This window comes from Amphibalanus amphitrite, unplaced genomic scaffold, assembly GCF_019059575.1.
Source record: "Amphibalanus amphitrite isolate SeventyFive unplaced genomic scaffold, NRLGWU_Aamphi_draft 000121F_arrow, whole genome shotgun sequence".
In the NCBI taxonomy this organism is placed as follows: domain Eukaryota; kingdom Metazoa; phylum Arthropoda; class Thecostraca; order Balanomorpha; family Balanidae; genus Amphibalanus; species Amphibalanus amphitrite.
In genome coordinates, this window is record NW_024881616.1 from 847206 (window position 1) to 858595 (window position 11390).

Consider the following 11390-nt stretch of genomic DNA (forward strand, 5'->3'; position numbering starts at 1 on the left):
GATTTGGTCAAATTAGGTGCATTCACCACATACCTATCCCGTCGTGAAAACGGCTATTGTATCCCCATGATTCAGTCGATACTGTCCGATGATTCAGACTATGATACTCACTTCATGGATATAAGTATGTTTGCAACTGAATATTCAATACGTCCATTCTTCCACTCCAAAACGTAGCACTGGAATCCTTGAACATAAACACTAAACAACACTGAAACGGCAACCAAACAATACGGAGGGTACGGCCAGGCTAACTAGCGACAGAAGAGAAAAGGAAATGAATCACATGAAATTTACATCGATTTCCTGTTCGTCGCGAGTTGACAGATATTTGGAAAACTCGTGGCCTACCACAAGGCTGAGCGCAGCACGAGTCCGCTGGATCACCACTATAGGGGTGAGCTAGTGGCGCTGCCAGCCGCGGCGCGCTGTCCCGAGGTCACGGTCCTGACCCCGAAACGACCTGTGTGACATTGGCAGTGGAGGCGGAGGTTCAGGTGTCAGCGCCAGATGAGCGCCTCCCTCCCCAGGCGATCGCACGGCCCTCCACGCACACGCGCATACGCACTGCCGAGTGGTGAAAGTGACAGACCAACACGTGACCCTGTGCCGAGTACACCGGCGTGGTCACGTGACCGAGTACAGGTCGGAGCATCTGCCGGTATAAATGGTATGCGGACGCGTTTAGGTTTTCAGTTGTTGTGGAGGAAAATGTGTGAGAAGATGTGGAGGTGCCTTATCCTGATTGGTAAGTGTGGAGCTTGCAAATCGATAGTTTGTGCCGTGTTGCACTGAAATTTCAAAAAAAAAAATCTCCTAAAAACATCAAACTTTAAAAAAAACGACAAAAGAGTTAAAATAAAACGACAGACAGTTAATGTTGTAACAAAATAAGGTCCTTTAATTTCTAATACATTTTAAATTTTACTTATCATAAAATGTTCAAAACAACTGATGTTTCGAAGCTCTTTACCTTACCTCTAAATAGGTATAATGAATGTAAATTATCTGCTCATGACGAGAGTCTTACACTCGGCGCACGTTTTTTCGTCAGTGCTGGCCACTCCCGGTCTGGCCATGGAGTACAAATACCCTCCGCCAGAGCAGCCGCTGGTCCTGCCGACCCCTCCGCTCCCGGGCAGCGTCGAACAGACACCGGCACCAACTGAGGGGCCGCCAGCAGCCACTGGGGGATCTTCGGCACCCACAGAGGGCCCGCCAGCACCCAGTGAGGGACCTTCCGCACCCACAGAGGGACCTTCACCACCCTCTGAGGGACCTTCAGCACCCAGTGAGGGCCCGCCAGCACCCAGTGGAAGTGGACCCACCCCGACTGGGGGACAGACGTCCCCAACAGAGGAGCAGTCGACTCCTACCGAGGCCACAAAGTACCAGTACCCGCGACCGGACCAGCCGCTGGTCCTACCGAGTCCAACGCGACCGGACGACGCCGAGGGTCCTGGTACTGAGGGGCTGACAGCAGCCACGGAAGGAGGTCCAGGGGAGACTGGGGTGCAGCCGTCACCAGCTGAGGGGCAACCGACAGCCAGCGAGGGACAGTCAACAGACACTGAAAACGTCCCTTCCCCGACTGGCCCTCTTTCCCCGACCCCGGCCGGCCCTCCAGCCCCATCTGGTCCCGAAGCCCCAACCAACTCTAACGCTCCCGCAAACCCGCAGGCTCCTTCGCCCAGCGATCCGAAGCTGCCCTCCCCCGGCGACGCCTCCCCGATGCCCCCGGTCGAATCGATAACCCCACCTCCAGTCGGGCCCGACTCGAGCAGCAAGCCCACGTCATCGGGGAACACCGAGCGACCTCCGCTGGATTCCGGGGACCAGGAAGGCCCGCAGGTCAGTCTGACGGAGATGCGATGGCTCGTCGCGGCTTCGTTAGTAGCTGCCAGACACTGTCACAACAGAAGCGTTATAATGAGCAGCAGCTGTCCATGGAAGTATGATATTCTTAATTAAAGAAATGGGTCGGTGCTGCAGTATTGTTTACAAATTGTGAAGAGCGTGTTCATGTTTTGCGAAACGGTATGCTTAGAATCGGGTAGTCAAAAAGTAAATAATGATACAAAAGAGTCACGCTTAGCCTACAAGGGCTAGTGTGAGTCACGCAACATATGCACTTAACGTGTCTGCCTAACCCTCACCGCTGTGCGTCCCCCCCCCCCCCAGTCGCCGTCGCCGCCGAGCGGGGGTGACCCCGGCACAGAGCACGGCCACCACGGCGGTTCAACGGACCCCCTCCAGTGGCTGAGGGAGGCCGTGCCGGGGGAGCCCGGCGTCGACTACCCCATCTTCAGTGCCGTGCCGCCCACCGCCTTCAGCTGTGACGACAGAACAGCAGGTGGGACGGGAGTGTGTGGTGGGGTGTGGGGATGTGTGGGGGCTGTGGAGCTGTGTAATAGGCTGTGGGGGCTGCGGGTATATGTGTGAAAGGGAGGCTATGGGGGGGGGGGGGAGGGATCCATTGCAGACTGGAAATTGGCTCGGGTAGGCTTTCGTTCGCTAATCATCTTTGTTCCGGGTATAAGTCTCGTCTTCCAAAGGTAGGGGAGACCCGGGAGGTATGGGCCGGTTTTGTGAAAAGGCAATTTTCTTCCAGAGGGCGGTGGCTAGACCCGGTTTTTCACTCTGTGTACGTGAAATTGCCTTTCGCCTGCAAAGTGTGCCTGATATTAGGCATCTGGGATCACCTATTTTGTCTCGAGATAACTTTAAATAAATCATGCGCTTTTTCGATCCATCAAAATACACCGGGAGGTATGGGCCATGGTCCGGGAGGTATGCGCCGGTGCCATGTTTCATATTCTTTTCTCGACAATGAGAAAAATACTCGTAGCTGGTATCTACCCTGATCTCTCTAGAGTCCAGGAACCGCATAAGCGATCAACAGCTTACTTCATGGGGGTCACGTGGGCACATATGCATTTTGGTTAACTCAATAATGCTCCGTGAAATAAGATAAATAATATTTTTTTGTTCGAATGAAATTTGTAGTTAAATTTTCGACCTTGCGCGACAAAAATAAAACTTATTGAAGCGGACATTCAATGAAAGCATCATTTTATTGACTTAGGATCAACGGGGGGTGGGTGGCCCGAACCTCCCGGTTAGGACGCCATAATGTGCGTAGCATCTCAGCTCATAATCTTGCAAGAAAGCTTCCAATTGTCTATCCAGTCTTAATTTCCATGTTTTAAACTTTATATTAGCGATAGTCTGACATCATAAAATGAGCCTGGTTCAAATTTATCACGAATTTTCTGTATGTACCGTATTTTACTCCAAGAGGGCAAAAACGCTTTATCACCGCTCATTGCCAAAGAAGACTGAGGAAGATTTTGGAAATCACGTGGGTTGTATAACGGAATGGCTGCTACCAGTTTACGCGGTCAAATGTGTAAAAATACGCAACACTTCTTCAAAACTGCGATGGCACATACCTCCAGGGGGCCCATACCTCCCGGGTCTCCCCTACAAGTCTTCAAGCTCTAAATAAACATACATGGTGGTGATGTTGCTGTGAGAGGATTTTCTAATAGGTCAAAACACCGACAACGGCAATTAAAGCGATAGAACCGTTACCAAAGTATGCGATAATTGAGCTTATTATTTGTCCATAATTTGATCAATTCCTAATACCATGCCATTACCAGCGCAGTTCCTTCATTCCTATTCCCATTCCTATTCCCATTCACAAACATCGCAAAGATATATTTGTGTGCCAAGTTGTAGTCCTGAGCATTCGCCCACTGACTGACGTTCCTCCGACAGGCTACTACGCTGACGTGGAGGCGCGCTGCCAGTCGTTCCACGTGTGCAGCCCCCCGTCCGGTGGAGTCTCCTCCAAGCACTCCTTCCTCTGTCCGAACGGGACGGTGTTCAACCAGCGCGGCTTCGCCTGCCAGTGGTGGCATGATGTTGACTGTGAGTCGTCTGAGGAGTTCTACGACAAGAACGAGGCCATTGGAGTGGTGCCGGAACGGCCTGCCGGGCCGCCAGCGCCGGCGTCATCGACGTCATCGGCACCGTCATCGACGTCATCACCGGCGTCATCTGGATCGGCACCGTCACCGCCATCTCCGATGTCACCACCGCCATCGGCGTCAATGGAGACGGAACAGTCAGCTCAGCCGCCGAGGACCCCGGCGGAAATGTCATCAGTTGTGCAGCAGCCTTCAGTGCCATCGGAAACTTTGGGGGAGACGGAGCCAGCGGAGTCGGCAGAAACTTCACAAACAGCACAGCCAGCACAGCCAGCAGAGTCCGCACAGCCACCTCAGACGGCACAAACGGCACAGCCAGCACAGCCTGCTCCACCAGCACAGCCAGCAGAGTCCGCACAGCCACCTCAGACGGCACAAACGGCACAGACGGCACAGCCACCTCAAACGGCACAAACGGCACAGCCAGCACAACCTGCTCAACCAGCACAGCCAGCACAGCCAGCAGAGTCCGCACAGCCACCTCAGACGGCACAAACGGCACAGCCAGCACAGCCAGCAGAGTCCGCACAGCCACCTCAGACGGCACAAACGGCACAGCCAGCACAGCCAGCAGAGTCCGCACAGCCACCTCAGACAGCACAAACGGCACAGACGGCACAGCCTGCTCCACCAGCACAGCCTGCACAGTCAGCACAGCAGCCTCAGACTATACCAGACCAGAGCGCTATTGCATAAAACTTACGACACCGGATATTTTACGAATTGTCTTAGAATCGTACTTATTCTACGCCAATCTGTTTCACAAAGGTCTTGAAAATAGTACGGAGAGCAAGGAATTTACTCCAGCACGTGACGTAACTTTTGGGGGTTTCTGTTGCATATAAGTTAAGATTTAAGAAAAAGTAGTTCGCCGAAACGCGCAGAAAATGTCGCAGATGCGCCAAATGTGTAAAAATCGTAAAATATTCTACTGAGGGGGTGGGCTTCTTAGATTTTAGCCGAAAGTCGGCTATTGCAGCTGTTTGACGCCGAATTCCAACTTTTTGAGTCCTTATACAGTTATGAATGCATATGAAGGTAACTCCTTAACACACTGATGCTTTCTTATCCTCGAACAATTTATAGAAAGACTGCAACCGCACCTCTCATTTCTCAACCAATGCGAAAGCATGATATAAGCATGGTCGTACCCGACAATTGTACTACAACGGTGGTGACTGACGTTAGACCACGCTCGTAGCTCGTTTGAGGAACTGCAGACGCATTAGTCATCAAACATATCAGTCGTGTCGATGTTTATTTCTGGTTCCCACATTTCGTTGACGATTTTAGTGAACATCCAAACACACTCGCCTCAGATTCTAGCACGTATGTACCATACGTATTCAGAGAACGTCTGTGCACCAATACGGCCGCGATTCAAGTTGAGCTAGAGACCCACGTAAACTTGACATGTCACTGTAATCGTAACACGCAGAGCGCTTTAAAAAAAGGAACAAATGATGCTGAGCTTGCACACTGCACAGCCTCACTTTTCCCGAGTGCGCCAACACCGGGATAAGACGCTGCTGATAGGACGATTTCAACGAAGGTAGTGACTCTTGGCGTAGCAGCCGCCATCTATCGGCGATTTATCAGAGCCCTCTGTCGGCTGAACCCAGCGGGATTCTTCAACCTTCATGTAGAACAGCCGAATGCCGTGGTCAGAAGACTCCTCCACGAAGTCGGATAGAAATTCCTGCAACAGAAATAATGATGTCGGTAAGTATCAGAAAGACTAGAACGAATGGATTGAGAGGAGATCATTTTCGAAGGCAGTGGCTGACAGAGCATGAAATAGGAGAGAGGACTGAGGGAATCAGGAAAGAGGCGATAAGTACATATATAGACAGGGGCGGAAAAAGTAAATCGAGCGAATAATGAACTTTTTATGACACCATGTATCTCCTCGCTCTCAGCCTTCTTTGAATGCAAGCATAAAGGTCTGTGACTGTGCCCTGCTATACTGGTAAAGTTGACTTTTTAAAGCCAATTTTAGCCAGTGCATTTAATTAAATTTAATTAACCAATTTTAGCCAGTGCCATTTAATTAAATTTAATTAGCCATGTCATTTAATTAAAGCCTGTGAATTGAAAGTAATCAGCAATTCACTGGCAGATTCAGAATAGTTCAGTAGGTATCTAGATGCTATGCTGATATGCCCTTAATGCTTACGTTTGAAACTGAAAAATATCACGCAAGCCCACAGACGAATAGGTAGGTATTCATCTTGTAATACCTAGCTTAAATGCATTCTGTTTTGTGCCTACTAATTCAACGCGCGAAAGCATGTTGCTTGCAAATATATAATTAAACGTAATTTTGTGGACATTTAAATGATTTTAATGATAAGACACCTGACACCATATCAATATGATATGGCATTTCAACATACCTAATTGTAGATAATGGTGAAGAAAAAGCGACAGAACATTGAAATGTTGCGAGTAATTGAGGGCTGAGGCTAATAAACACGATGCCAAATTCAAAATACACCAAAAGAAAATATAGATCAGGAATTGTAGCGGCATTACCTTTAACCATTAACTATTGAAAAAGCTCACGATTGGTCTGAAAGGGCTGAGCAGTGAGCAGTGTGCTGCCAATGAACCGACAATTGTTCACTAACCATTCGCTATAATAGAAAACTTACTTGTTAGTCTGGGCCCTGGTTATCTTAATTCTTCATTTTCAGCCACCAAATGATGATCTTGTTCGATCTTGCAAGCCAAGCTGGACACTTGTCTTGAAATTCTTTTTTGGAATGTTGTTTACTTCCGTGTCCTACCTAGCAACCACCGGACGGCGAGTGTACAAATCTCAGCTTACTTAATTGGCGAAAGGTGGCAGTAGCAGCTACGGCTCTGTTCTAGACGGATACAGTGCACTCAGTTCTATGCAAATTTATGTAGAATATCGACTGAAACCCATAGTGAGGGCAAATTATCTATGATCTTAGAATATCCCACACTCCCAAGATGCCACGATCGATGTTGTTTACCAAGCCGACCGCCGCTTGATGTGGGAGGGCGCATGAATATTGAAAAGTACGAAAGGTTTTCTAAAGTCGCTATCAATTCAAGGTGATTTGAACCACTTATCCAGACAACGTGATTCACACATTTCAGTACACTGGAACTTTAATCGCTTTCATTATTGTCACCATTCTTCTGCATTTCGTGCTGAGATCCGGCACTATTTTCATTCATGTATGACGTCATACCTAGATTTTCCAAATATTTACGAAGTAGGTCACGGCCTTTATGCAACAGGTTTTACGGTGTTTCGTAGAGTATGGCCGTTTCGTAAAAAAGTTAAGATCTACTCCGGTGGCGTAAATCTTATGTTTATGCAATAGCGCTCTGTACATACCTCCGCCCCAAACGCCCCCTGTTGTAGCCCCGTCCGGTCTGTACGGCCTGCCCGAGAACTAGAAATGATAAATTGTGCCATTTTCACTTTTGACAGAGCCATAGTTATGCTGATATCGGATCACAATGGTTTTGATAGAATTGCGTTTTGCGATTTATCGATAATTACGTGTGGAGGACGCAGTAGATAGCCAAGTTTTGTTCGAAGAAGGGCATTATGTCAACCTCTTTTATGGCATTATATCGCGGTGCTCAACCATATTTAAGTCCACATGAAATGTTTGCATCGAATATACATCCGTGTACCTTCATAGTTTAACTATGTACCTGTCTTCTCCAACCCCTAAAAAATCAAGAAGCGATCATGACAGAAAGCGAAAAAGTGTTACATTGTGTGGCATGGGTACTTCATACCAGATTTATACCTATTTTATTGTGGCATGTCAATACAAATAAATGTAAAGGCAAGATTTTTTTATAACCGGTACCTAATAATGTAATAATGCGCCTAACTATGTGGTGAGATGATTGTTGGCAAACGGCAGATATTCCTACGAATGCAGTAAATGCTTCATTTTTATCAATTTAGTAGATATTGGAGGATAATACAAGCACGTTTAATGGATAAATTTACGTAAGCTGTTTAACTCATTAAACCGACAACTTAGCCAGATAGCCGTAAGAAGGTATTGGGTATATGTGCATTTTTTAGCAAACTTTCGGTTCGAGTCAATATAACAGCGTCAGCAAAGGCCGAGCACATTTTTTTTTTTACAAAGATGTTAAAACGATAGCTACATGGGGCGGCGTCACCCCTCAAAGTTAGGTCACCAGTCGGCGGAAGCCACCGTCCCTCTCATGTGCAGTAACCCGTTCCGTACTCAGCACTCAGTTGTGACCCGCCCGGGACGGCCAGTGCGTCTCTGCGTTACCATGGCTGCCACGGAGAGCACGTTGGTCCGAGGGAGGGACTCTATCAGGACGGACAGTGTGGTAGTCAGTCGGAGAGAGGCCACCACACCCGTCGGCCGACTCGGTCCCGCAGCTGCTCAGTTCGACTGGGAGCGCTAACTGAGGATACACAACAGCAGGAAGTCGAGAGAGCTGCAACAGGCAGTCATTGGTCTTACGACAGCACACTTGCAGCTGCCAGAATTTGGCATCGGCAGATTAGCTTCAACTCTTAACTATTTGGCGCAACGACCAGCTATCCAGGACCGATCCTGCTGTTCCCTCTGGCATCAATAGTACTGCAACATCTAGCAGCTGACACTTGACTAGCAACCAGTACATATTTTCAAAGAGTATGCTGTAAGAACTCAACGTAAGCTCATTTCTACGTCATCACTTGGCCGTCTATCCTACCGACAAAGCATAGGAAGAGACTTGTCTCAAACTGTCCTGCACGTCTTTAGCACGGATGTCGGCGGCGGCAGAGGCGGGGCTCGGCCTGGTGGTCTCTGTCAGCTCGCTGGTGCCGGTGGTCATCATCGCCCGCCGCCGGCAGCTGCGCGCCTCCTCCATGTACCAGGTGCTGGCCAGTATGGCCGTCGCCGAGACAGTGGTGGGCGCCCTCTCGGCCACCATTGGCTCGCTGAAGCTGCTGGACGCGCTGCCGCCCGCCTGGCTGTGCGTGGTGGGCGTGTTCTTGCGCTCGTCCACCGCTACATCGACGGTGGTCTGTTTCCTGGCGCTGAGCGTGGAGCGATACGTGACCGTGGTGCACGGTCTGCGCTACTTTGTCCTGATGACGGACACAAGACGCCGTATTCTGCTGGCTGCTCAGTGGATCTGCACGGCGCTCTTCTTCCTGTTCGGCGTGTCGCTGCGGCTGGCGCTCGGCGTGGGCTCGTCAGCGCAGATGTGCGACCATTGGTTCAGCATTCCGCCGGCGTACCGACTCACCACATCCGCATTCGTCATGGTCACCTACACGACCAGCATGGTCATCAACGTGCTGATCGGCTGGGCGGGCGTGCGGCAGGGCCGGCGGATCCAGCAGCAGGCGGACAGCGTGCTGCGCAGGGCCAACTCGGCGCGACTGTTCCGCCACCGCGGCTACTACGTCCTCCTGGTGATGTCGCTGATGTTTCTCGTCCTGATCGTCCCGAACGTGGTGGTGAACGTGCTGCAGGCCACCGGGCTGGCACGGCTTGACACCGCTCACCGGGTCACCACCTTCATGAGGCTGTTTAGCATGATCACCGACGGCTGGGTGCTCGCGCTACTCTGTCCCAAGATGAAGGTGGAGCCGGTGACGGCCGCACAGCGACAGATCCCGGTGCTGCCCAGCAAGGAACCCCGCCGCTACGTCCTGGCGTCACGCATGACGAACATCATCCGCAGCACGGCGGAAACCACCGGGCACGCCGACCCGCTCATCCTGAAGGTGCGGCTCTCAGAGAGGAGCCTGACCAGCTCCGGCCGCATGCCCGATGTGGAAATATAAGCCATAGAATTGCAGTTTCGTATAGCTTTTGTGGCTAGCAGTAAATCACCATTCTCGCTCGCGTTTACGCTCGGATGCCTACGTGTCGCTACGTTTGCAGTTGATTTTGGGAAGAACGTGTTTTAGTTGTGAAGTTACACTCCAAGCCTGTGCTCACAGGTCTGGTGTATGGTGCGTTGAATGTGATATACAAAGTCGCTACTGTTTCATTATTAGAGGATAGTTGCTTTCGCTTGCTCACCTGCTTTCATTGTTGCAGATAAAATACAAATTTATCGATTATTCTGTCGTTGATGCTATACCAAAACTCATCAATGGGGCAAAAATTCTGCTGAGAAAAGCGCAGCAAAGTCGATGATTCTTCTCTCAGTCTGACGTAGCTCACCAGCCACGCGCCACTGACCAAGTTGACAAAAAATAATACAACTGAACGGGTGTGACGTCAAGCGGGAAGTGCTCGCTCCTCCTGCTATTCAACGTCTATCTGCGCTTGTCCCGGATCACCAGTTCTCTCCGAGTTGGATCTCTTGACACGGTCTTGGCCTGTCATTTCTGATTGCGACGCGCTCGGCATGATATATGTGGCAGCTCATGTTGCACATATGCCGCGGTCGAGTTACGCCGAAGCGACGCGCGACGTGGCGGTGACGCATTTGACAGCGCCGGTCATTGCCAACAGAGTACGGACGGATGCATCCGAGCGATCCTGATGTGTCTAAACCGCGTGGGATGGGTGTGTGGACAACACCAATCGGTCGACAATAGACATGTCAGCTCCAGGCATTTTCACTTGAGTGGTACGGTACCGACATCGCGGGGACGACGGTGATCAACCGAGCTCCACGATAGACATTAATTAAACGATGGAACCATGACGGGTCAGCTCGAGCGTACACAATTCACGGGATATCAGGGAAAGCTCAACTGCTTCGTGCATACCGCCAAACTAGGGGAACTCTGGACCAATCAATACCTATGCTTATTTATTGCTGGTCAATTGACGACTCTGGGATAAGTCCTTCTAATAACCTACATGATTGGTCCAGGTATAACTAGTATACCAAAATGGCGCTTCTAGTTAGAAACAAAACAGAGAGTCGATGATGCATGCTACTGTCGTAATGCAGTTGTATTCAGTAATATTCACCTTGGCAGTAATTGATCCCGATTCGCGATTGACCGGAACAGATGGCTGGTGACAGGACAGACGCTCTGGAGGTATTTGAGGCAAGCATACGCTATAGCGAGAAAACATAAGAGCGCTTTTTCTTTCTTTTTTTCGAGCAGGATACGAAGCAAGTCAAGGAGTCCTTAGACAATAATTCCCTCCTCGAAGATAAAGTGTAAGAGCTCATTACCTTCTCGTTCAGCTCTCATTTAGTCGTGCATCGCTGCAATTATCAGAAACTCCAATGCATTGCGCAATGCACAATGCACATGCACACTTCATAGGAAAAAAATCCCGAGTCGTCGACCCAATTTGATATTAATTGGTCACCACTTATGGAGCTGAGACTTGGGAATCGTATTATATGCACATTGCATAAACAAAGAAAATTACAACTGATTATGTG

At 49.7% G+C, this 11390-nt stretch overlaps 2 protein-coding genes and 1 long non-coding RNA gene across 3 annotated transcripts; 2 read left to right on the forward strand and 1 right to left on the reverse strand.

The window, feature by feature from the left end:
* Window positions 1-617: 617 nt before the first annotated feature.
* LOC122381538 (cell surface glycoprotein 1-like) lies at window positions 618-5246 on the forward strand. The gene is made up of 4 exons (XM_043365830.1): window positions 618-748; window positions 1055-1851; window positions 2182-2353; window positions 3784-5246. Exons 1-4 carry the CDS (start codon window positions 673-675, stop codon window positions 4689-4691), a joined length of 1953 nt encoding a protein of 650 aa, XP_043221765.1. The 5' UTR covers window positions 618-672; the 3' UTR covers window positions 4692-5246.
* Window positions 5240-7346, reverse strand: LOC122381539. Its single transcript, XR_006256539.1, has 2 exons — window positions 6650-7346; window positions 5240-5694 (listed from the first exon to the last, which is right to left on the reverse strand). It is a non-coding gene; the product is annotated as an uncharacterized LOC122381539 (long non-coding RNA).
* Window positions 7347-8787: 1441 nt separating this feature from the next.
* Window positions 8788-9816, forward strand: LOC122381483 (melanocyte-stimulating hormone receptor-like). Its single transcript, XM_043365706.1, has one exon. It carries the CDS (start codon window positions 8788-8790, stop codon window positions 9814-9816), a length of 1029 nt encoding a protein of 342 aa, XP_043221641.1.
* The last annotated feature ends 1574 nt before the right edge of the window (window positions 9817-11390 follow it).

Coding starts and splice junctions, on each gene's coding strand:
- LOC122381538 (XM_043365830.1), top strand. CDS start 673: ATGCGGACGCGTTTAGGTTTTCAGTTGTTGTGGAGGAAAATGTGTGAG. Junction 749..1,054: donor GAGGTGCCTTATCCTGATTG/GTAAGTGTGGAG, acceptor TTTTTTCGTCAG/TGCTGGCCACTCCCGGTCTG. Junction 1,852..2,181: donor GGGACCAGGAAGGCCCGCAG/GTCAGTCTGACG, acceptor CCCCCCCCCCAG/TCGCCGTCGCCGCCGAGCGG.
- LOC122381483 (XM_043365706.1), top strand. CDS start 8,788: ATGTCGGCGGCGGCAGAGGCGGGGCTCGGCCTGGTGGTCTCTGTCAGC.